The sequence below is a fragment of the Malaclemys terrapin genome, chromosome 13, assembly GCF_027887155.1.
Source record: "Malaclemys terrapin pileata isolate rMalTer1 chromosome 13, rMalTer1.hap1, whole genome shotgun sequence".
NCBI lineage: Eukaryota > Metazoa > Chordata > Testudines > Emydidae > Malaclemys > Malaclemys terrapin.
The window spans coordinates 24666152-24692306 of NC_071517.1; the positions used below are offsets into that span (position 1 = coordinate 24666152).

General features: G+C 50.4%; 1 protein-coding gene across 1 annotated transcript in view; it reads left to right on the forward strand.

Moving 5' to 3' along the window:
* SHISA6 (shisa family member 6) overlaps positions 1-26155 on the forward strand; it is a 54751-nt gene that overhangs the window by 15682 nt on the left and 12914 nt on the right. Inside the window, exon 2 of the mRNA XM_054046717.1 lies at positions 13370-13522. Within this exon, the coding sequence (XP_053902692.1) occupies positions 13381-13522 (142 nt within the window). The 5' untranslated portion in view covers positions 13370-13380. The remainder of the gene's footprint in view (positions 1-13369; positions 13523-26155) is intronic.

The following is a 26155-nucleotide window of genomic DNA, read 5'->3' on the forward strand; positions in this document are numbered from 1 at the left end:
AGCATAAAAACCAGATATAAAACTGATGTGAAGTCAGAAGATGCACAAGGTGTCACTGCTGAGGAATGTGTCTAAGCTGGCTCTGCCTCTTACTGTCTTCAATGCTGACTGTAGCAGGTGGCTCTGGAGTTGTGCAATATCACTTTTAGGAGCATGCTGGCCATCATTCTAAACAGCTCCTTTTATTAAGGCTAATTTTGGTTGTAAGAGCACGTTTCAGGAATGAGCAGATTTCTTCCTGAACCTTGAAATGGCTGAGCAGAAGGAAGTGCTAAGGGAACGGGAAGTGCTTTGACAGAAGCCTGAAGTTGTGATGAGCAGACGCTGAGCAGCAGAAGGTTGGGCTGCATCACTTCTCATAGGTGACACTATTTGCTTTCACTGGGTGAATGTTGTAAAAAGGCATCTGTTGATGTGTCACACAAAATATGGGCAGACTCTTCATGCAAATAAAACTCACGTCTCTGTGTCCACCTGAGCTTAGCATACACCTGCCCACAAACTCATCACTCTAGCTTTGGGGTGCATTGGCACCCCTCCTTGTACACAAGCTGTACCAGGCCCTACATAAGTGCTCTCCTTGGAACAGAGGTAGGGGGCAGAGAATGGTGGCAGAGCCATGGGTTTGCCCAGATTTTCCTGCACTCTTCAGAATCTAAGCCTTGATCATTACAAATAATGGAATTTCCCCTTGTCCTTCTGGTTGCAAAGAGCCGCAGTGCAGCCAATGGTGGACAATGCCCAGGCTGCATGCAGCACTGGCACTGCGTAATGGGAGGAGAGCTTGGAGCCAGCTTCAGTGCAGTGGGGACAAGACCAAGGGGGCTTCTATGCAGGGACCAGATAAAACTGCAGTCTCTGTGCACAGAGCAAAAGGGCTGCTCCCCACCAGCTTCTGCATGGATGTTAGCCACGCACAGGGTATAGCTTCCCTTGAGCTGGGAATGACAGCCCTAGCTCCGAGGAACCAGACTCCCACAAGTGCTCCTCGAGCAAGCATGCTAAAAGTAGCAGACTAGCCAGAGGAGCATGAGGAGCAGCAGTGGCAAAACAGGCTAGCCACACTGAGTAAACCCACCCTGAACTCGTGAGCATGTACTCGGGGCGGCTAGCTCACGCCACTGCCTGGGCTATCACAGCTACACAAATGGGCCACTGAGGCCATGGCCCTGAGGGGTGTAGCAGCACGCATACTCCCTTGGCAGCCTACTAGCTCCAGGAGGCATTGTGGCTCCCTTAGGAACTGGGCCCCTGGAGTAATTATTGAAGTAGTTCTGCTCCTTCCCCCAGCCCCAGTGTTGGCCTGGGCCGAACAGGCACAGCACAGCCCTACATTGGCAGGGCCAGCAGCCCCTGGTGGGCACGGAAACGCAGCTGAAGCTGAGCTATCTGACTGGGCCCTGTGGGCTCTGACCTGGGCCCCAGTAAAAACACTGGTCGGTGCCTGGCGAGGGAGAGAGATCAGAGCAGCACGGCTGAGCCACTCGCTGCCAAAAGCAGCTTCACACCCAGACCCTGGCTCCCTCGCAGTGCCCAGCCTGCTGTGCTGCATGCAGCCTCGGGTCCTTTGTGACCCCTTGGTGCCATACCAGACACGATGCCACCTCGCCCACTACATGGAGCCGATGCAGCCCCACACCCACGGAGCACCACAGCAGGCAGTGCCTAGCAGAGCTGGATGTTCTCCAGACTTCAGCCCCCTCCCATTGAAGTCAATGGAAAACCCTGGCATTGCCCAGGTGGAAGAGAAACCCGGCTGCAGGGAAGGGGCTGGCAGAAGGGGGATGGTGGCACTGCACTGGGAGCCAGGAGCCCTGGGTGCCACCCCCAGCTCTTCCGCTGCCCTCTGTGCGAGCTCAGCAGGGCGCACTGCCCCTGTGTGCCTTCGTATGGTGCTTCCTCTAGCTGGGCAGAGTGATACAGCTGCATTACTGTGGCAGTGTAACTACCGGGGTGCCCAGCACACCGAGCCCCTAGGGTGCCAATATAGCACCAGGTGCACCTCAACTCAGACAAGCACTGTGGGTGCTTCAGCAGTTAGTTCTTGTAGGCGACAGCCCTGGTAGGTCCCACACCGACATTTACGAGGGCTGTCAGGAAGGGGAAGGGTGCAGGTACCCTAGCTCTGGAGGCTGAACCACTTCCAGGTGAGCGATAACAGCTTCTGTCTGGGTCCCTGGAAAATCCGGCTGTGAGTCAGGGCTAGTGCCTGGGGTATCCTCTAGTCCAGTCTCTATTCAAGCAACCAGGTGCTTGCAGGTTTTCAGGCCAGGCTGAAGAGAAACCAGGCCACAAGGGAAGGGTTGGTGGAAAGTGGACGGTGGCAGTGGGCTGGGAGTCAGTAGTCCTGAATGCCACCCCTAGCTCTGCCGCGAGTGTCTCTCATTTGGCCTCTCTGCACTGGCTCTCTGCCCAGCGGCTGCAGGATCCCCATAAGCACCACACAGACCCACACCAGGGCCGGCTCCAGGATTTTGGCCACCCCAAGCAGCCAAAAAAAAAAAAAAGCCGCAATCGCGATCTGCAGCAGCAATTCGGCTGGAGGTCCTTCACTCCCAGGTGGAGTGAGGGACCGTCTACCGAATTGCCGCCGCATACCTGGACCTGCCACCCCTCTCTGGAGTGGCCGCCCCAAGCACCTGCTTGAGAAGCTGGTGCCTGGAGCCGGCCCTGACCCACACCCAGCTTTAGCATCCATCAGTCACAGCTTCTTCTGCACACGGCTCTGCAGCTGGTTCCTGGGGATTCCTCTCTGCATCCAGTTTCTCTGCAACTCCTGGCTAGCCATGCAGCTGCCACTGCCCAGCACAGACCAGCCACTTCCTGGTGGAGGACCTCCCCACTCCCTGGCCAGGGGAAAGGGATGTGCAGTGGGAGGGCACTGATGGGAGTTGCAGTCCCCTGCTTGGCAGATCCATCACAGCAGTATTACTCAGAGGCCCCGCCCGGCTCAGGGCCCTGTTGTGCTGGATGTTGTACCAACACAAGAAAATATGGTCCCTGCTTATAGTTTTTTTAAAAAAAAAAGCCTTCCCATGTAGTTAGAATCAGAAATGACTGCAGTATCTCAGCTGTCAACGTGTGGGAACGGTGAGTAAAGGCTGGCTGTTTAGTGGCAGTCAAGCGCAGTAACCTTGAGCATTCCTTCTATCCCCTAAAGCATCCCAAAGGACTGTACATTCTGGGCATTTTCTCTGTGTTTGGGGGAAGTGTGCGGAGGGGCAGGGGAGATTTAATTCTGACTGTGCCGAAGTGGGGAGGGACTGTGTTCTCCCAGCCTGCACCTGGCTCACAGAAGCCAACAGGTGATGTGAACAAAAAAAAAAAAAAAACATCAATGTCTGAGAAGAACCTAGCTCATGAACTGAATAAATATGAGGGAGGGAAATTCTAACACTTCCCAAGCAGAAAGAAACTGCCACTTAATTAGTGATGGTGTATAAATTGCACACACAATTCCTACTGACTGGAACCCATCAGTTCCCTGACCTTGAGTCTTAAATACATTATGCAAAAGTCAGCTCAAGTAGTCTGCACCCATCTCAGTTTATTCTTTAGTTTAGTTTAGTTTTGCTGAAGATAGACAGTAGTTTTCAAGGTGACCTCTCATTTGCCAGATTCATTATATGCTACTCCTGATTGACTGGATGAAAAACAGATGGTAAGCAGACATACTGATTCTGTGCAAGCCTATTAGAAAAGTGTGGCACTTAATTTCACACACCTCTTGCAAGCAGTCAATTAACTCTCTTGCTTTGACACTAAACACAAATCCCATACATATGACTGGGCTTATTTTAGCTTATCCAAGCCTCCATGCAAAATGTAGATTGTATGCAGGTTCTTGCTGACAGATTTGCAAAGGGATGTTACCCTAATTCTTCGCTACACAAGCGCAAACAGAGGAGTGGGGGCATTGTCTCAGTGCTGATGAAGTCGCTGCTTACAGTATAATATCTAATCAATTGTTTCCACTGCCACAGTGAGTGCAAATGCACTTCCTAATCCTGGGATCAGGCCATTAGACATGGACTGAAGACATCACCCAGACAAATCGATCTCAAAGCAATAACGCATTCACTAGATAACTTCAGGTTAGGTTTTGTTTACCAGAGAACAACCCCAGCCTGGGGAGCTATAGACATGCCTCGGCTGAAGAGGAGAGGTGTTTATTAATACAGATTTGGTTACTACTGAGCTAACAGGAAAATGGCCCAAATTCCTAGTGTTGGTGTGAAATGGCTAATGATTTCTCAGAGAATTGGGATAAAAAAAATCAGACTCTTCTAGAGTCATAGGCTTTTCTTCTTCTGTCCAGCGGATGAAAATGGCTGTTTGGTGTTGGTAGAGGGATGGTGAGTCCTGAGGACAGCAGCAAATCATAGTGCATGGTTCCTGAAAGTTGCCATGCAGCTCTGGGTGCCTACACTCACCCCACTGCACTATAACTAGACTGTAATGTGCAGTTGAGACGAGTGGAGCTCCCACCTTGCCTCATCAACAGGCAGCCTGGCGATTTCCCGGGGGAAGCTGCACCCTGACGTCGGTTATCCTGCAGGAGGCCCCATTACAAGTGAACTTGTGTAGCTGCAGCAACTGCAGCACTGTTAGTGAGGACAGCAGCTGAAAGGGGGAACGGGGGAGGCTGGGCTGGGTTTGAAGTGCTGAGCATAGTTCTGCCTGGAGCCAGTGGGGTGCTGTCGGAGTGATCCAGCTGCAGGGAGCTGTCAGTGTGTGAGGACTGGGGGAGGAAGCTATTTCCTTCGGGGATGTAGGGCTGTCTGCTCAGCCTCTCTCCCCGACTGTGTGTCTGAGCTGTGGGAGGGAAGACTTGCTGGTGACAGAGAGGTTTAAATTAAGCACAGGGAACACACGGTGGGAGGGAGGTTGCAACGGCAGCCCTGCATTTCCCTAGAAGTGCCATGTGCTCAGAGAACTGGGAAGAGTGTCAGTGTGAGCACTGTGCTAAGGGACACAGTACAATGGGGGCGGGGGAGGTCTCGGTGCTAAGAATTCACTAGGTACCAGAAGACACGGAAACCTCCTAGATATTCACATCCTACAGGAATGGAGCTGCCTGCCTGTCTCCATCCCGTCTGACATTAGAATGGAAATGCTCCGAAGGAGGAATAGGACAAAGCGGAGAGCAATTGCTAGGGACAAGAGCAATACAACCGTGGGTTTTTGAAGTGCCTTTCTTTCCCACAGCCTTTACTTCAGTTTCTAGGGTCACTAGTGCAACTGTATCTGTGCCATATGCAAAGGATGTGTGTGTTGGCTCCGGTCAGCACTGCTGACAGAGCCATTAAAAGTCTGCTCAGCGGTGCAGGGGGCCTGCCCTAGCTCTTAGCAGCTCCCGGGAAGTAGCTGGCGTGTGCAGCTCCTAGACACAGGAGTGAGGGGGCTCTGCATGCTGTCCCCACCCCAAGCGCCAGCTCCGCAGCAGGGGTGGCACCTGTGCATGGGGCAGCACACGGCGCCCCCTGGTCCCTCCACCCTAGCAGCCAGAGGGGGGACATGCCACCATTTCCAAGAGCCGCCTGAGGTCAGCGCCACCTGGAGCCCACACCCTGAACTCCCTCCTGCACTCCAACCCCCTGCCCTACCCCTGAACCCCCTCCAACTCTCTGAACCCCTCATTTCTGGCCCCACCCCAGAGCCTGCACCCCAAGCCAGAGCCCTCATCTCCTCCCTCACCCCAACCTCCTGCCCCAGCCTGGAGCCCCCTCCTGCACCCCAAATCCCTCATCCCCAGCCCCACCCCAGAGCCCACAATCCCAGCCAGAGCCCTCATCTCCTCTTGTAGCTCAACCTCCTGCCCCAGCCTGGGTGAGGAAGAGTGAGTGATGAGGGGGAGGAGGGATGGAGTGAGCGGGGGTGGGACCTTGGAGAAGGGGTGGGGCAGGAGTAGGGCCTTGGAGAAGGGAGTGTGGTAAGGGTGTTTGGTTTTCTGCAATCAGAAAGTTGGCAACCCTACCTGTGGGGGAACTGTCCAGGTATGCTTTGAACTCAGGTATGAAAAGCTGTGTTTACAAATTGCATCCCATTTTTTGTAAATTGTGTTGAAAATTTTGCTGCAGAGGAAAAGCAAATTTCTGCCAGGAACAAATGTGAGAAGTGATGGTTTTTGGTGAGGGGGTAAAAGGTCCCTATTTCTCAGTGTGCAGGGGAATTTGTTTGAAGAAATTGTGCCTTAGTCCACTGGGTAATGGGGTTAGACCCAGAGGTCAGATTCAGCCTGCAGCGGATAGCATAATGCCACTGACTTACAGCAGGACTGAATTTGACCCAGACCTGTGGAAAGAGCAAGACGACTGCGAACGCACAGAGCCATGCAGACTGGATTCTGGGTTGTAATGAGGAAGTATCTGCTCCCTAGGGAAAAGGAGAATGTCTGAAGATCCCATGGGAGAGAACCCATTGCTGGAACTGAGCCAGGAGACCCAGCCCCTGCTGCTTTTGCCATTAAGTCCCGTCTCGGTTCAAAGTACTCGCAGCAGAGCCTGTGTGTTTGCAGATTAGGATAATGGCTTAATCCTGTGTCTGCTGGACACACACTTTGGGCCCAGTCCTGCTTCCATTGAACTGAAAGGCAAAACTGCCATTAGTTTCAGTGAGCAGAGGATCGGGTCCTTTCATCCTCAAAGCAAAAAAGAGGGCTAAAGATGCTGGAGGCGCCGAGATGTTACCGTCGTTTGCCTCAGGGCAGCAGTAATGATGAAGAGTTGCTAGTGCAGGAGTCTAGAAGTGCAGGAAGAGGCAAGCCCTCTGCATCCCTCTGTGTGCTCCTCCAATGCCCATCTGCCCATCAGTGAGGCAGGACGACTGAGGCAAATGCAGATGAGCCTGATGGGGTGTCGGGACGCAGCGCGCTCTCATGGGGCTGGTACCACTCTCTGGTAACAGAGTCACTGGGGTGATGGGGCCCCACAAAGACCTTGATTAGAGGTGGGATGTTCAAAGGTATCTAAGTGAGATTGGAGCACAAGTACCACTGGCTTTCAATGAGCTGACTTTCAACGGGACTGCTGCTCCCAAGTCATTACACACTGTTCAGAATCCCACCACGGGGTCTGTTGTTACTTGGGCTGGTTTATATCCAGACTCTGGCTGCCCATGCACCAGGGCAAAAAGCCCCCTTCTACCTCCCCCCCCACACACCTTGCAGAAGTGAGGCCTCTCCTGCACCATGCCAGGCATAGAGCTACTTCTGCACTGCCTCCATAGCAGTCCTGGGTGCCAGGGGCGTTCTGGGATGTGTGTGTGTGTGTGTGTGTGTGTCATGGGGAGAGCAGAGGTAGAGGGAGGCACAAGGGGATATATTGGGGTCAGGAGAAGGTGTGGCCAGGGCAGTCCCATACCCCCCATTTGATGCCTATGCAAAGCTCCCTGGGGCCAAAGCAGGGCCGGCTCTAGGATTTTTGCCGCCCCAAGCGAAAACAATTTTGGCCGCCCCCCCTCCCCCGTTTTTTTCTTACCCCCCGGCCCCGCCTCAACTCCGCCCCTTCCCCAAATCCCCAGCCCTGCCTCCTCCCCACAGGCTCTCAAGCCTAGGAGGGAGGGAGGGAGAGAGAGAAGCAGCGCGTGCGCCGCGGCCACTCGGGGTCTCCCCCTCCGTCCCAGGCTCTCAAACCCGGGAGGGAGTGGGAGATCCCGAGTGGCCACGGTGCGCGAAACAGCTGATTCGCATGCCGCTGCTCCCCCTCCCTCCCAGGCTCTCAAACCCGGGAGGGAGGGGGAGATCCCAAGCGGCCGCGGCGAGCGAATCAGCTGTTTCGCGCGCCGCAGCCGCTCGGGATCTCCCCCTCCCTCCCAGGTTTGAGAGCCTGGGAGGGCGGGTGCGCGAGCGGCAGCAGCGGAGGTGAGTTAGGGCAGCCGGGGCACATTTTTAGGGGCGGCATGGCCCGCGCCAGAATGCCGCCCCTAAAAATGTGCCGCCCCAAGCACCAGCTTGTTTTGCTGGTGCCTAGAGCCGGCCCTGGGCCAAAGAGCTGTCCTAGCCTGCACAGCCCCAGCAGCTCCGGGATAAGGGCCATGCCAGCTGGCTCCCCTGTGTCCCTGGGCTGGTGCTGGGCTGCAGGCTGAGGTGTGCAGGCCCTTCTCCCTGAGAGTGCTCCTTGGGGAGGTAGCTGCAGAGAGCTGTGCCACCAGCTGTGCTGCCGGTGTGAGAGCTCGGAGGAAGGACTGTGGCTGAGTCAGGACTAGGAGTCTGGTCGCCCCTACGCCATCCTTGGACTGTCTCACCTAGCCTGCTGGGAATGCTAGGGTTACCATATTTTGTCCCACCTAATGGAGGACACTCCCGGGGGCCCCGCCCACGCCCCAACTCCGCCCCCTCCCAAAGTCTCCGCCCCCTCCCCTGCTTCCCGCGAACATTTAATTCGCGGGAAGCCTGAAGCAGGTAAGGAGGGGTGTGGGGGGGAGGAGGCGCGGCCCAGCCCAGCTCAGCTCAGCCCAGGCTGGCTCCCCCGGCGGCTCCCGCCTGGGTCGGCTCGGGCCCTGGGGTGCCGGCCCCGGCCGACCACCCCCGGCGGCCCGGCGCACCCCCCGGCTCCCAGCCCCTCGGGCCCGGCCCCCCGATCCCGGCCCGACTCCCCGACCCGCGGGCCCGGCCCGGCTCCCAGCCCCACGGGCCCGGCCCCCCGACCCCGGCCCGACTCCCCGACCCACGGGCCCGGCCCAGCCCCCAGCCCCCCGACCCCGGCCCGACTCCCCGACCCACGGGCCCGGCCCAGCCCCCAGCCCCCCGACCCCGGCCCCCCGCCCCGCGGGCCCGGCTCCCCGACCCGCGGGCCCGGCCCCCCGACCCCCGACCCCGGCCCGGCTCCCCAACCCGCGGGCCCGGCTCCCCAACCCGCGGGCCCGGCCCGGCACCATGCCTCCGGCCCCGCACAAAGAGGCCCCGGCCGAGCCTCCCGATTTTCCCGGACATGCCCGGCTTTTGGGGATTTCCCCCGGACGGGGATTTGAGCCCCCAAAAGCCGGACATGTCCGGGAAAATCCGGACGTATGGTAACCCTAGGGAATGCTCAGACAAAAGCAAAGCCTGGACAGTGGTGCCTTTGGGGGCTCCTCAGGCAGCACGAGCAGCCTGAGCGGAGCCAGGCCCTGTTGCTGCATGAGGCTGATGCAGGGATGAAGGAGCTCAGCTCTCGGAGCAGGCTGGCTGGCAGTGTCTCCTAGTGACATCAGAATTTTGCGCTCTTGCCATATCTGTCAGACCCAGCCGCTACCTGAATCCCTTCAGACTAGGTCACATGACCCAGGCCTACTGCACGCTCGGCCAGGACCCTGTCCCTCCCACAGCCTGACACTAGGCTCCCAGCAGTTGTGATCACTGCTATTTTGAATGGCCTGATCTCTGCCTACTTTAAAACCCGTACACCGGAGAGATATCAATGTCATCATTCGACAGGCCTTTGGCTGGGCTGATGAAAGACTATTTTAAACTCCGGCTTCAGTCACTCCACCTGACTTTCGGCAAAGAGATGTGCTTTCAATATCAAGCAAACTCTGCAGACTGCCTGGACCGAGTGGCTTGGCCTCTTTTCTCCACTAGCATTTTAAAATACAGATGCACCCGTCATCATCGCTGGAGGCATGCTCAGTGCTAGCAAGCAGGCAGAGGGCTCTGTTTCAAGATGCTGACCCATGGCCTCCCTCTGTGACAAATAACAAAGCAATATGCAAGTGAGGAGCCTGAACTCTGCTGGAGGCTGCCCCTCGTTCCTGCACCAGAAATTGCTGCAGAAATCTATACATCTTTTAGTGAAAGGAGTTTTATGAATGCAGGCCTGATTCTGCAAGCTCACATGCCCAAACGGACCCTGCACCAATGGGAAGTCCTGTTAGGACCCATTGTGGGTGCAGGGCTCTAGGAGCTTGTGGGATCAGAGCTTTGGGCAGAAATAGTTTGGCAGGCTTGCTATAAGTGGCCCTTGGGGAAACACCTGAGGGAAACATCTACAGTGTCACATTGTAACCCTAAGCAAACACTTTACTCCCCAAGGCCAGAAAGCAGGATACCTAGGGCTTCCATATGTTAACAAGGGACACACAAAACCTGGGAGCTGACATTGGAGAGAATGGACAACTGGTGCAAATTTCATGTCTCCTGCAGCCCGGGAGGGCAGTAATGCAGAGGCCGGTGTGCACAACAGCACTTCCTTTAGGGAGTTCACAGCGATCGGCATGAACCCTCCTTCCCGGAGTCCCATCACACTGTCTTCCTATCACAATCACTCTCGGCAGCCTGCATCACAAAAGTCTCCTTACACAAGACTGGTTTTAAACCAACTCCTATTTCTGGAGTGACAAGGAAAGCCCACAATTAGAATAAAAATCATGCCAAGCTTGAAAAAATGATATTTCTGACAATAAGTATAGGCTGAGCCTTTTTCTGTTACAATACTAATTGTCATCATTACGCTGCGTGAGAACTAGCACTTCCATAGTGCAGTGCAGCTGAGGATTTCAAAGCACTTTACAAAGGTGGGTAAGTGTCACGAACCCCATTTATCAGATGGGGAAAATTCAGCACCAAGGGGTACAGTGACTTGCCCAGGGTCAGCTAGTGAGTCAGTCACAGAGTTGCAGTAGCCCCTAACTCCAGGTGTCACTGACATCAAAGGGAGCATCTCCATGCCTGTCCGTGGGAGCTGGGGGTTGTGCTCGACATGACATTTGGGGTCAGGGATTCCCTCAGTGACTCATCGCCTATGAGCAATGCTGGGAGCAGAGCCACCTGCCAACAGAGGAAGCCATATCAAGCTCTGCTCCCAGGGCCGGCTCGAACTTTTTTTTGCTGCCCCGCCGTAACATCACTCCCCCCCGAGCGCTGCGCCGCCGACCCCGCCCCCCCAGCGCCTCGCCGGGCCACCCAACCCCCCGCCCCCCCGAGCGCCGGGCCGTCCAAACCCCTGGAGCGCCCCACCGCCCAAACCCCCCCACCCCCCAGCGCTGTGCCGCCGAAACACCTCCCGCCCCCCAGCTCCGCACCGCCGAAACACCCCCCGTGCTGCACGGCCGAAACAAAAACAATACCCCTTGAGCGCCGCCCCGCCAAATGAAAAAACAAAAACACCACGAGCACCCCCCCCCGCCACCCCAACATTGGCTGCCCCTTCTAAGGTGCTGCCCCAAGCACGTGCTTGGTCGGCTGGTGCTGGAGCTGGCCCTGTCTGCTCCCTGTAGGCAGAGTCACCAGGAAGCAGGATGCTGGGGAGGGGGCTGCCATCATGACTGGTGTTCTATAAAAACCATGGACCGATCAGTCAGCAGGAAGGAGTGTTGTGGTTTCCTGACCGAGAGCCAGACCTTGTCATCCTCACTCACTGGGCACTAACTTCCCCCATATGCTGCAGCACGACTGAACCCAGTGAGGCCTCACACACCTGCGAGGGATGGTCTAGATAATACTTAGTCCCAGGGGCGGAGGGTATCATAGGGCAGGGAAGGCTAAGGCCGAGGCTGTGGTCCCACCCACGCTCTGTCCACCCATCCTGAAGCTGGTGGGGGCTCAACTCCAGCTGCAGCCTGAAGCTTGGGGATCATCTGGTGGCCAGGGATGGCTCAGGCTGGTGCTCAGGCCGGCCCAGGGATTGGGCCAGCTGGGGCAGCTCAGACTGGCCCCAGGGTCAGCGTGGCTGGCTGGGGCTGGGGCGGCCAGTGTGGCCCAGGGACATGTGACTGGGGTCGCTCAGGCTGACCCGGGCCAGGCCAGCGCAGCTTGGGCTGTGGGGGGCTTGGGGCTCTAGGTGTAGTGAGGGAGGAGGGATTGGGGAGGAGGGAGCTGGGGGGTGGAGCTTCAGGTGGAAGGGGCAGGGCTGGTGGGCTAGCCTCCCCGAAAGTGGGGTTCACCTGCTGCCCATGCTTAGTCCTGCCATGAGTGCAGGGGCCTGGACTAGATGACCTCTCAAGGTCCCTTCCAGTCCTGTGATTCTATAGACATGCAGTCTCTGAGCCCCATGCACAAGAGGTGATGGGGCCCGTGGCCATTCCTGCGACTTCAGGCCCTAGCACATGGCCCCTTTCTCCAGAGCAACCCACTCACTCCTGATGGGTGGACGGTTAGGTCAAGAGACCATCCTGGGTTGTCTGATGGGACAGAGTTCCCCTGTGCCCTGTTGACAGCTCCAGCAGAGGCAGGAGCTCAGCTCGAAGACTATCTAGGATGTGTTGTTAGATTTGAGAAACACGATGGTCTGAAGTTCAGCTGTGCACTTTAGACCGTGACGCAGAAAGGTCAGTCACTGAAAGCAAACGCCCCCCATCTCCCTGAGAGACACTCCTGTCTGTTTTTAGTGCACTGTTTTTAGACACTCCCGTCTATTTATTGCTGTTTTTAGTGCACTAGCTTGAGTAGCGCTAATGTGTCTGTCTACCCAGGCTGGGAAGCACTCTTCCAGCTGCTCTGTGGAAATACCCTTCAACAGAGCTACCTTAAGGCAGCTCAGAAACATCAGCAAAAACCCAGTTCTCAAAACAAAAGTTCCCAACATGCATCTGACCCTTCCTAGAATTATTTTGGCTTGGGACATCAGCCTTTTTTAGGATGCCAGGATGAAAGTTCAATTGTGCATGGGCCTTAAACCCTTTACAGTCTCTGTCCTGTAGATTTCCTGTCATGACAGGAGTCAGGCTGGCATCAGACAACACAGGAGGCTTCAGGAACCATCACTATTTCTCCTCAATCCAACCCTTAAAACAATAGTCTCCTCCCAAAGAGAGAATGGGATGATACCAGAACTCAGACAGTGAATTCTTAGGGCTAGTAGCCAGTCTGAATTGCACATAGCAATAGTAGACTCCATCTAGTGCAGGGGGGGAGGAGAAATGAAGAGCCCCCATCCCCAAAAGGGGCAGTGTTTGAAATTGTGGCTGACTTAAAAGGAGGGTGTGTTGTATTTTACAATAAACTTGAGACACTAGAGTGCAGAATGCAAAAAATCATTGTCCCCATATGGCGGGTTTGATTGCTCATACATAGATGTTAATGGCATCTGTGCCAACTCTGTCCTTAGAGATGAGAAATTGGAGCCCCTGGGGAATAGGCAGGAGTGTAGCATTCTCTGTCCATAACGAGATGACTCTCTTTACCATTGACTTAGCAAAGGTGTCTGTGCTCTGCACTTCACCGCAGCGTGCATTTGTTAATAGTTGCAGTGGAGAATAAAGGCAGCAAAGTCTTGGGTTTCATTTCCCATGGCTTGGCGGGTGTCAGTTTGAATTATATTGTAGTGCCTAGCTGTCAGATTTGGTTCAGATATATGGGAGTGGCTTTGCTACCCAGCAGGTGGATGGGCATGGCTCACCTCTCTTCCCTGACCCCTGGTGCATTGTGTGGACATGTTTTTATTCTTTCTTGCAGAAAAACCACGGATGAACAATATCCTCACTTCCGCCACGGAGCCCTATGATCTCTCCTTTTCCAGGTCCTTCCAGAACCTCTCCCATCTCCCGCCATCTTACGAGGCTGCAGTCAAGACTAACCCAAGTAAATATTCTTCTCTGAAGAGATTAAGTAGGTGTCAGCTCATTTCATTTTTTTTTTTGTATCTCATTAGCCTGTGAGCTGCAAGGGCATAATGACAAGGCAGTAATTCCACTTCCTTTCCTATTGCACTTGCTGCACTGACATCTCTGGTCTGCAACGCTGTTCCCTGTCACTTTCTATTGAGGCAGAGCTGCAGCGGAAAAGTCACTTCATTACCCCAAGCGAGTGATGATACATGTGGCTGTTTCCTCACTGACTTCTCTGCTGCGCTGCCTCTGATTACTCATCACAACACGCTCCCTCATCCTTACAGAACCATCCGGAATTCCACCTACTTTATACCAGAGATGGGGAAAGCCTGCGTGGCTCTCTCTGAACCTCCGATTGTCTCCCCAATCTGCAGTTAGAGCAGGTAACTCACTGTCTGGCTGCCCTGGAGCAGGTACTTCAGACTAAATATCAACCAAACACCAATCTCAAAAAGCTCATGAAATGATTGGGAACATTCATGTCAGTGAGGGAGGGACACGTGCCTCCTGTATCTGGGCTGTAATCTGATCCATTTCATGGAGCTGGTGGTGGTCTATTCTATGGACTTATCCCTAATACATTTCTATGTCCCTTGGAGTGTCAGTCTGTCTTTGTTCCATTCTATGGATCCATTTTCACTCTGGCTAGTATCAGCAGCTTGCTGCTGATTTCTACCATGTGTTGTGTTCTGCTACCACTCTCCAGCAGAATCCAATTCCAAACTCTTACTGATGTTGAGTACACACGTAGTCTCATCAGCTTCAGTTGGATTACTCAGGTGAGTGCATTTGGGTATTTCCACCACAGAAAGTGCAATATAGATCTGCTTTAGGAGAAATCCCTCTCCTTGGTTCAGCACAGCAGTTGAGCATGTGCTTGACTTTAACCAGGTACAGTAGTTGCTACCTGCTTTAAGTTAAACACATGCTTTAAATGCTGTGCTGCATAGGGCTGGTTTGCTGAATTAAGTCTAATTTCCTATGGTGATGGGTACATCACTCTGAGCAGGACACCCCATCTTCTCCTGGAAGCCTTTTACCCTTTATAATCTACGGGATAAAGAAGTCACATGCCTGCTTATTGTAAATATCTCCAACTTGCCCATTCACCCCCCTCCAATGCTCTTTGTCTCTTCATAGACAGCTTTTCTGATATAAACTGGTATGCCAGTGAAGCCAATGGATTATAATTTCACAGTTTTTGAATTTCTGCTTTCTTGAGATGGTAAATGTTTTCATTTCACAGTGGAAGTCATGTAAATATATGTCTGTTTATTGATTACCAATTGAAAATACTGCCTTTTGTTCTGTAACTGATTTGCATGTGTGAGGCTTCCTGAAATGTGTCATTTGCTTTATATACTATGCCTAGGTACTGGATAAAAATGTTCTGTAGCACAGAACTAAGGATGTCGATATACCTCACTGAAACATAAAATATAGTGTATTTTAAAAAGCCAAAAAGAAAAATTTGAAAATCTGGAAATGTAACAAAATTTGACAACAAACTGTAAGCCCTCTCCCTAGGACTTGCTCCTGTCCCCCCTACTCACACTGAGCAGTCCCATTGAACTTTATCCCGCTGCACTCTCCAGACATTAGGGGCTTGTAAAGATGTTCACTGAACTCTGTCCAGCTGCCCTACACATCTCTGATGCGGACACATTCTTGAGAACACATCACTGAAACTGCCGCTGCCCGGTGAAATGGGCCTTGATATGGATAAATGTAGGGAGAGCAGCCAAATGATAGCACTGAGTACAAACTCCTATCTACTTAGCTTTTGGCCAGGATGACCTGTGCCAAAGACTTTTCCCAAAAGACTACCAATAATTGATTACATTTCCTGTAAGGCTTAGCTCTATCTCAGTAATCAAGTAAGTGACAGCTCTCAAGAAGTCTGTTGTGTATGACATGGCCTGTGCTGGACAGCTCTGTTTCTTTGATACAGACACAGGAGTGCCCCTTTCACAGGGACCTGGTAGTCACAGAGTACAAGTCTGAAGTCATAAACAAGAGAAAGCCCAATATTACAGTGACACAGGCTACAGTCCAGACTAATGAGCAGCCGTGTCACCCCTGCCCTGCAACCTTGGGTGCCTTACAATGCCTTGCTGAAGTAGCTCCCACTTGGGCCATTCACAAACAGCCTTCCAGCAGGCAAACCGCACCCCGAGTATTTGTGTGTAACTGCAGCCTGCCAGCCATGCATGGGTTACACTCTGGCTCTCACCAGCCTGGGTTATACTGCAAGGTGACCCCAACACATCTCAGGTCTCAGATTTTCCCCAAGAAATGCATGTCCTCTTCTGCCCAGCCCTCTCCTGGACAATACAAGTTATACTAAGTCCATTATTTCTTTAAAAAGAATAATAAGCCCACATCCCATCACCCTAAATGGAGTTTCCTGGACACTTACATTTAAATACACTGGATTAGATAAAACAAAAAGTTTTTAACTACAAAGAGAGAGATTTCAAATGAGTCCAAGTAATAAGGCATAAAGGTCAGAGATTGTTACAATAAAAATAAAAAGATGATATTTACTAATACCTAATTTAACAAACTATATAAGATTCAAGCAGTTTCTCACCGAATGCTTTTAGCAGTCTTACTGATCAAATCCTAGAGGTCAGGACCCCTCTTCCAGAGTCCAGAGAATGCTTCCTTTGTCACTTCAAGTGCAGTGAATGCAATGGGCAAGGGGAGAGTGGGAGGGTGCCTTGGGGTGTTTTTCCCTCCTTTTATAGTTTCAGTCTCCCTCTTGAAAAAATATTCCCAGCTGGGCACGAGTAGACAAGAAGTCTGTGTGGAAGGATGTTCCCGCTGCTTGTCTTCACGCGTTTGAGCTTCCCTAGTTTCCCTTCCTGCTTGGTGACTATTTACTGCTTAAATGAAACTTAAGCAGCGCGCCTATTCCTTTGTGTAGGACAGACCTGTTTGCCAACCTGTTTGGGCAGGACTGGGAGGTTGGGAACATGTGTTAATAACACCATACAGGGGCATCCTAAAACGTCACTGTAACAGTGCGTAGACTCACCACCGTGGTACCTTCTGATGGTCGTCTCGGGGAATTAGCTTCCAGCCTCCGGAGCGCCCTCTGTCAGCCGGTGCCTCACTTTTCCGCTGGCCCCCATGTCCCTCCCAGACCCCGGGCAACCCTTTCACTGGGTGCTGCCCCCTGACAGTACCCCCACTGTTTTTCCAGGTCTCCCCACTCAGGGGAAGCCACATCCACTACCCCCACCTCACCTCAGTCAGAGGCTACTGCCAGTCACCAACTTGCCCCGCACACTGGGCAGACCACAGTGTAAGCCATTCATCATAGGCAAGGTTGGGTCTGGACCTGCTGCCTCTACCTATTGCTGGGCTGCCCCTTTGCACCCCCAGTACTTGTCTTAGGCCCTCAGCTAGGCCCGCAGCCTGGAGCTCCTCAGCTCCTCTAGCCTTCCCCCAGCCCTGCTCCACTCCCAGTACCCTGCTCTGCTCCCTAGCAGCCAGGCCCTTCTCTCTCTACAAGCAGAGAGAGAGTGTTTGGGCTTCTGGCTCGCAGCCTCTTATAGGGACCAGTTGGGCCTGATTGGGGCATGGCCTCAGCTGTTCCTGCCTTCCTAATCAGCCCAGGCTTTGCTTCACAGCCTCAGCCCTCTCCCAGGGCTGGCTTTAACCCTTCCAGGGCTGGAGCAGGTGACCACCCCACTACAGTCACATACACTGTCACTACGCATATTTTACCAGGACAATAATGACCAACAAATTATGAGTTTTCAGATACCACACAAGGAATACTTTGTACAAAAATATTACAATAATGTATAGGGTGTGAATACAAGGGTATAATGTCACAATCACAGGGACTGGGTCAGGTCAAGACCTTCAGCTCTGAAACCGTGGAGATGTTTGTGCACCCTACAGCTAAACCAAACAAATCCATGCCTGTGAGAATCAGACATGGGCCTAAGGGCTGCAGTGTTTATTGTGCTTACCAGCGGCAATGCAGACAGGGTCACTCTATTACAAATGCACGCTCCTGACCCAGCCCTGCCTCTCCCCCAGTCCAGCTAATACATGGCAGCCATATTCTGGGTAAGAAGCTGCACTGGTTACCTTGGATCTAAGGAAGAGAGGATTTGAGATCTAGTCTGTGGCCCTCAGCTGTGGAAGATATATGGGACCCTTAATTCATGAGGATTCCAAAGACCGTGAACAACAGAGGTTCATAGATGAGCCCTGTCTCCCAGTGCAGAGGAATGTGTGCATTCATATATTTTCTGGCAACATTCAGAAAATCTTTGCCCTGTGAAATGGGAACACCACCATGTCCCAATATGCATTACAGATCTGTTCACTAGGGACTCATCCATAGACTTACATCGTCCGCTGCTTTGCATACCCAACAGTGGAATCATCTGGACCTTCCAGTGCCAGGCCAGCAAAAGACCCTGACTGTCCCATCAGCACAAGAAGGTTCCTTGGCTATGCAGCCAAACACACGCCTCTAAAGTGTGGCTCTGTGGAAACGTCTTGAGGAAGAAGCTGGAATTAGGCCAAATTAGGCTCCAAAACTGGATGCCTCAAATTAGGCTCCTAAATGCATATTTAAACATATCTAAATAATTGGGCTGATTTTTCAAAAGTGCAGAAAGCCCAGCATCTCCCCCTGATGCCAGAAGGAGCTGTAGATGCTCAGCACCTCTGGAAATCATCGATTTACATGTTTGAGGCTAGAATTTTCAAAGCAGTATAAAGGGAGTTAGTGCCCAGCTTTCACTGAGTTGTGGGCTCCTTTGACAATCCCAGCCCAAATATGGACTTTGAAGCCCAATATGAGCACCCAGTTTCAGAAAATCTTGGCCTAGGTGTCTTACATTGGACTCCCAATAGCTGAGATCCAGAATATTAACAAGTACTCTTGAAAATGTAACCCTTGACCTCTCTGTGCTTGAGTAATTCTATCTGAAAATAAAGATAGTAACACTTCCCATAGAGGAGCTAAATTTGTCAAAATCTATCATCCAGCTATCTATCCAGGCTCTTGTATTGACACCCAAGACTATGGTATCTGAGCACCGTACAAAGGCTTATAAATACATACAGGTTATAATAATCTCCCATCTCCTGAAATTGCTCCACTGTCCAACAAAGCTGTAGGAGGATATGTTTAAATATATCACATAGGGATACAAGGTAAAGTTTAGGGTTAAACCTTAACCTAAAAAGTGAGTATTTGAAAGCCTGGAAGTTTTCATTAACTATGACATCTTTTGATGTTCTCTAGTGTTTAAGTGCGGTATATCTGCAACCTGGACTCTCTTAATGACTTTTTCTTTTGACAGGTAATTTTACTGTTTTTTTCAAAGGGCCGTCAATCTGAAGTATATGAACACGGCCTCTTTCTTTCTGACTTTCTATAACTGTCAAACTCTGTATTTGTCAGGTGATGCTGTCGTGTTTTCTGAGAAGGTTTCTCTTCTAGCAATCATCAAAACCATTAGCATCATTACAGCAGATTGAACATCTGTGGCCCAAGTTGTGAAATCCTCACTCACATTCTTTTCAGGCAAATCCCTCCTGGCTTCACTTGGATTTAAGGACTGAGACCCTGTCTACACAGAAGTTGTATCACTTCAACTAGACCAGGATAGTTTAAGCAGTGCACCTCCTAGCGTGGATGCAAGTATACCAGTATAAATGTGTTTATACAATACAGCTAGTCCCAAACAGGAAGGAGCATGAGCTATAATTGTATAATACACTTTGAAACAGATATAATGGCATCCACAGTAGGGCTTGCACTGGTATAACCTCCTCAGTAAAAAACCACCCGGCATAGCTACACTGGGACAAGCCCTGTGTGTAATGCAGGCCTGAGTAAGGCAGGGTTTGGCCATAGTCACCTAGAGCTCCACCCTGCCAGGTGAGGATGAGGGTGGAGGTGGCAGCATTAGGCTATCAAGATGGCTGGTGCCCAAGGTGCTGATTGGTCACTGTCCCAGTGGGTGAAGTGGGCTGAGGATTGGGGGCTGGCAGGAACATGGCCTCTGTCAGGATAATAAAAGGCCCCTGTGGTGCCTCTCTCAGCCTGGGTCTCCCCTCCACCCAGACAAAGGGAAGTGACTGAGAGCTGGAGAAGTAACCCCACAGAAAGCTGGGCAGGTCACGAAGTTCAACTGGCTCCTGTACAAAGGGGCAACACCAGTGCACTGCTCAAGCCCCACTTTAGCACTATCCTTAGTGCCTAAGTGGTGCATAATCCATTGCACTGGCCCTCAGAGAATAACCCTCATCCGCCCTCAGGGCATAACGAGCCCTGGCTGGTCACTAGCTAGCTAATCAGTGGGATATTTCTGCACATACAGTTCCACCTCCCTCTCCAGACACACGGTACTACTAGCTAAAGTGTGCAGAGCCTGTCTGTCTGTGGAACTGCTCCTAGCAGCAATTCCTGGAACAGCTTTCAGATTTTTCTATGTTGCTGTTCGTTGGTTATTATAGGCAAGATGCTGCCTGCTAAACCCAGAATGAACTAGCAAAGCACAGACCTTCTGTGCCATGTCTAGCTACTGTAGTATGATGATTGATTTGGGCTGGGATTTCCCCAGGTGTTGAAGGGAGAGAGCTTGCCTTAGTCCCCTGGAAAACCCCAACTTTATTTATCCCTTTATTTCCAGTAGGTATTTCTGGGTAAATTATACGAAAGTCAGTCACACCCCAGTGGGGAATCCAGCTCTTCCACTGACCCAGCACTTAACCCATCAGGGCTCCAGCACAGTGGCATTAACTAAGAGGGCTGGGGGAGGCGAACGACCCCCAAAGTTGTTTTCACCTGCTCAGAGTTCCATAGACCGCGGAGCCGGGGGCCATGGCCTGTCCACTTTCAGGCAGTGATCCCACACTAAATCAATACAGCTACTGATGGAGCGGTTCAGAGTGTTGCTCCAGCTGCGTGGTTGCAACACTGCTAAAATTTGACCCAGCTGCCGCTCTGCACGGAAAACTCAACTCCTGGCAGCACCAGCTCATGCACTGTGGTGGTCGTTTGGGGAGACTCCCCAGCCGAAGAACACTCTGTGGGACAAGAGGCAGGGGACAAGCAGGGCTGGAACAGGGTCCCTGCTAGGGGTGGGGGCAGGGACTAGATTTGTCCCCCATGACACTTTTTTGGGGAGCCCAGAGCTATGGGTGGCCTTATTACCCCCCTGCCTCAGCAAGAGAAAAACCTCCTGGAACCAGACTGTGTGTCTGTGCTCAGCCAGTCACTCAGTTAGCCAGCCAGACAAACTGCATTTTGTGACACCTGATTTGAGCTAGACAGGGCTGAAACTGCCATGCTGGCCTGTATTATTATTATTATTGATAATCATTTGCATTATACTGCTGGCTAGAGGCCCCGGCAGACCAGGGCCCCATTGTGCTGTTTGCCAGAAGCTGGGAATGGGCAAAAGGGCAAATCACTTGATGATTACCTGTTCTGTCCATTCCCTTTGGGGCACCTGGCATTGGCCACTGTCAGAAGACAGGATACTGGGCTAGATGGCCCTTTGGTCTGACCCAGTATGGCCGTTCTTATGTTCTTATGTAGAGGCTGCACAGCCCCATGGTAAGAGAGTCCCTGCACCAAAGAGCTTACAGTCGAAATGGAGAGTATGAGCACAGGAAGGATGGGGAACTGAGGTCCAGAGCAAGTCAGCGACTCACCCAAGATCATACCTGGTGCCTCTAAAAGATCCTTCCTTTCCTTCCCCTCCCTGATGCCTCCCAGGCTTCTTCAATGTACCTGTAGCTACCCATGGTGTAGTTCATTGGTTATTATGGGCTAGATGATGCCTGCTACACCCAGCCCTTCATGGCACTGCCATGGCTGAGCACTCACCTCATCTCCCTGGGGGTGGGGTCTGCAGCTGTGCAGACTGGTGAGTGGGGAAGCAGAGCTGTGGGCAAACCTCCTCCCAGCTCCGTCCAGAGGACAGGATCTGGGACTCGTCCAGGCCATACATAGCCTGTACATGGAAGGAAGCCGGGTCTCACCCATGCGAGAGCCCAGTGGAACGGGACCCTAAAGCTGCAGTGATGCTGTTTATCCACCCAGCTCTCACATGGGTTCTGAGCTCTCTTGGGACCCATTTGCTACACCTACCTGCAAACAGCTGTGGAGTAAAGGCTGCTGGCTGCGAGGCAGCATCCCCATGGCAGACCCCATCCCCGATCTGCATTGACATCCCCAATGAGGCTGGCATGTGGTGCCCTGACAAGGGGTGGGGTTATATCACAAGTATTATTGAACAAGAGCAGCTGTGCAAATTCCATCTCTGTGCAAAACTCTGGGGAAAAATCACTGTTTATTGCTAACTGGGAAAGGTCAAAATCAGACAGGGAGCTATTATTGCCAGACTCATTAACCAACTCTGTGTTAGCTAAGGGAGGCATTACAAGGATTAGGCAGTTTAAAAAATATATTATGGAGAAACCAAAATAGAGAGATCAGTTGGAATAGGGTGAATACATGTGTGCTTAACAAAAACAGAGAATTCATAGTGATTTCTGTATGTTAGCTTATTAAGCTTGGGAGAGGGAATAACCCACAACCCAAAAAAGAAAAAAATAACAAAACACAAAACGATCTGGTGATCGAATATCCCTAATAACTGTATCAGGAGGTTCCTTCCAATCTATAAACTGTATTGGTCTAAAACAACAGAAAGCCAAGAGGAAATAAACCAACTATCCTGAAAATGAAGATTCCAGGATTGCCAATCCCATGCATTCAGAAATCAAGAGTTCAGGCCCTCCAAAATCATGAGAGTTTAAAAAATAATACATTTAAGGTTCTTTTTATTTGCCTTCTAGTGTCTCACCCGGTAGGGTGTACTCAGGGTACATTTCAATCTCTTCTCCCCAACCCTGAGGGCTCGAAACATATATATATATTTTTTTTTAATGAAAGCTGAGACTCTCACCCGCTCAGCTGACTCAGGGCGCTGGCACTTTAAGTATCACACCAATATCATGAGACTTAGGATAAAATCACGAAAGTTGGCAACATTATCTCAACGCTCAGACTTACTGGCCATCCCTAAGGCTTTAGACAGGTTTGCACTCTGCACAGCTCAGCCATGCCTCTGTTGCCACTACTACAGCTACACTGCTATTTATACTCGAGCTAGAGCAAGTCTGGGTGCACAAGCAGGAAAATCATGTTCCTAGCTTGTCGCATAGATGTAGCCTACAGTTGAGAGAGTACTTCCCACCGTGGGTAGACAGTGCTAGCTTTGATCTAGACATACCCTGAGAGGCCATCAGTATCAAATTGGTCATCTCAGATCCCAGAACAATGAAGAGTTAGCCAGACTTCACCAGTTTTCACCCTCATGTCTGTTGGGAGGAATGCAGGGTTCTGAGCCTCTGTGCTCGAATTCCTTTTTCAATAAATCATTTCCCTCAATGCAGACATTGGGAAGAGACTTGGCAAACCACACTCCACCTATTGTCGAGTTACGTCTCCCCTTAGGTTCTCCATCACTGGTTCAGTATCACTCATTGAACTGACACTACCTTTCAAAGGCAACAGGTGGTTAAATGTGCTGTGTGCTGCTTGCTTAAACCAACTTGTTTTTCAGATCAGACTGTCACTTTGGTTTTGACCCCTTTGAGACGGAAGACTGAGGGCTTGTCTACATGCATAAAGATCAATTTGAAATCACTTTAGTTAAATGGATGCACCCCCTTAACGTAGATGATCCAATTGCTTTACCCCTCACCTGTATCATTTCAATTTCTGTTGGTAAATTATGCATTAAGACAAACCCATTTAAACAGAGCTTAAGTAAGTCTACATAAGGGGGTTGCACCAGTTTAACTAGACTGATTTAAAGCTAGTTTGGCTCACCTCTTGCAATTCTTCTAATGTAGGCCAGTGCCCAGATAGAGCAGTGCCAGGTGCCTGGACCCTGTTCTCCATACAGACTTGCACATTAAAACCAAGTTAGTTCTGCTGAGGCTAATTTGTATGTGAACATTCTTATTATGGAATAAAAATGGCTAAAGTTGATTTAGCTAAAGTTAGTTTGTTACCATAAGAACATAAAAACATAGAACGGCCATTCGGGTCAGAACAATCATCTATCTAGTACAGTATCTTGTCTTCCAACAGTGGCCAATACCATATACTTCCAAGGAAATGAACAGGATAGGGCAATCATCAAGTGATCCATCTCCTGTTATCCATCTCCTGTTATCTGGCAGTCAGAGATTTAGGGACACTCGGAGCATGGGGTTACATCCCTGACAATCTTGGCTAATAACCACTGATGGACCTATCCTCCATTAACTTATCTAATTCTATAATTTTGACCTTCACAACATCCCCTGGCAACGAGTTCCACAGGTTTGATTGTGTATTGTGTGAAGAAGTACCTCCTTTTTTTTTGTTTTAAACATGCTACCTATTAATTTCATTGGGTGAGCCCTTGTTCTTCTGTTATTAAAAGGGGTAAATAACACTTCCTTATTCACTTTCTCCACACCCAGTCATGATTCTATAGACCTCTATCATATACCCCTTTAGTCATCTCTTTTCCAAGCTGAACAGTCCCAGTCTTCTTAATTTCTCCTCATATGGTAGCTGTTCTATACCCCTAATCATTTCTGTTGCCTTTTTCTGTATCTTCTCCAATTCCAATATATCTTTTTTGAGATGGGCCAACCCCGTCTGCACACAGTATTCAAGATGTGGGCATACCATGGATTTATATAGTGGCATTATGATATTTACTGTCTTATTATCTGTCCCTTTCCTAATGCTTCCTAATATTGATGGCTTTTTGACTGCTGCTGCATGTTGAGTGGATGGTTTCAGGGAACTGTCCATGATGACTCCAAGATCTCTTTCTTGAGTAGTAACAGCCAACTTAGGCCCATCTTTTTAAAGATATTATTGGGATTATGTTTTCCAGTATGCATTATATTATCAGCACTGAATTTCATCTGCCATTTTCTTGCCCAGTCACCCACGTTTGTGAGATCCAAAGTGTGCTTTGGACTTAACTATCTTGAATAATTTTGTATTATCTACAAATTTTGCCACCTCACCATTTACCCCTTCTTCAAGATCATTTATGAATATGTTGAACAACACTGGTCCCAGTATAGATCCCTGGGGGACACTGCTATTTACTCTCTCCATTCTTAAAAAATGACCATTTCTTCCAAACCTGTTTCCTCTCTTTTAACCAGTTCCTGATCCATGAAAGGACCTTCCCTCTTATCCCATGACTGCTTAGTTTGCTGAAGAAGCTTTCATGGGAGACCTTGTCAAAGGCTTCTGAAAGTCCAAGTACACTATATCCACTGGGTCAATCCTCGTCCACATGTATATTGATTCTAAAAGATTTGTGAGGCAAGATTTCCCTTTTCAAAAGCCATGTTGACTCTTCCCCAACAAATTGTGTTCATTTATGCATCTGACAATTCTTTTCTTTACTATGTAATGAAAGATGGAATGGATCAGCAAGGAATGCTACCTCTTGGAGGTCAGAAAGTGTATGGAAAATGTGAGAACTGCCAAAAGCCAAACAGAGCTGGACCTTGCAAAGGAGATTGAATCAAATTAATATCAGTAGTAAAAGGTTCTATAGCCATATAAAGAAAAAGAAAACAAGGAAAGAAGGAAGTGGGACAACTAAGCACTGGGGATGGGGTGGAGATTAACGATAACGAGGAGGGATAGCTCAGTGGTTTGAACATTGGCCTGCTAAACCCACCATTGTGAGTTCAGTCCTTGAGGGGGCCACTTAGGGATCTGGGGCAAAATCAGTACTTAGTCCTGCTAGTGAAAGCAGGGGGCTGGACTCGATGACCTTTTGGGGTCCCTTCCAGTTCTATGAGATAGGTATATCTCCATACCTATATAATATAGGTATGGCCAAACACCTACACAAATATTTTGCCATAGTTTTTAGTAAGAGTATTGAGGAGCTTTGGGGTAACGGTAAGGTGTCTAATGGAAATGAGGATATGGAAGTAGAAATTACCACATCCGAGGTGGAAGTCAAACTCAAACAGCTTAATGGGACCAAACTGGAGGGCCTGGATAATCTCCATCCATGAATATTAAATGAACTGGCACATGAAATCGCAAGCCCAATAGCAAGGATTTTTAATGAATCCATAAATTTGGGAGTCATACTCTAGGACTGGAGAATTGCTAACATGATACCTATTTTTAAGAAAGGTAAAAAGAAATGATCCAGGAAACTACAGGCATGTAAGTTTGACTCAATTGTATGCAGGGTCTTGGAACAAATTTTGAAAGAGAAAGTAGTTAAGGACAGAGGTAATTAGTAATTGGGATAAAATACAACATGGTTTTACAAATGGTAGATTGTGCCAGACCAACCTGATCTCATTCTTTGAGAAGATAACCCATTCTCTAGACAAGGGAAATGCAGCAGATTTCATCTACCTGGGTTTCAGTAAGCCATTTGATACAGTTCCACATGGGAAATTATTAGTTAAATTGGAGAAGATGGAGATTAATATGATAATTGAAAGGTAGATAAGGAATTGGTTAAAGGGAAGGATATAACTGATGATACTGAAAGGTGAACTGTCAAGCTGCAGTTCCTCAGGGATC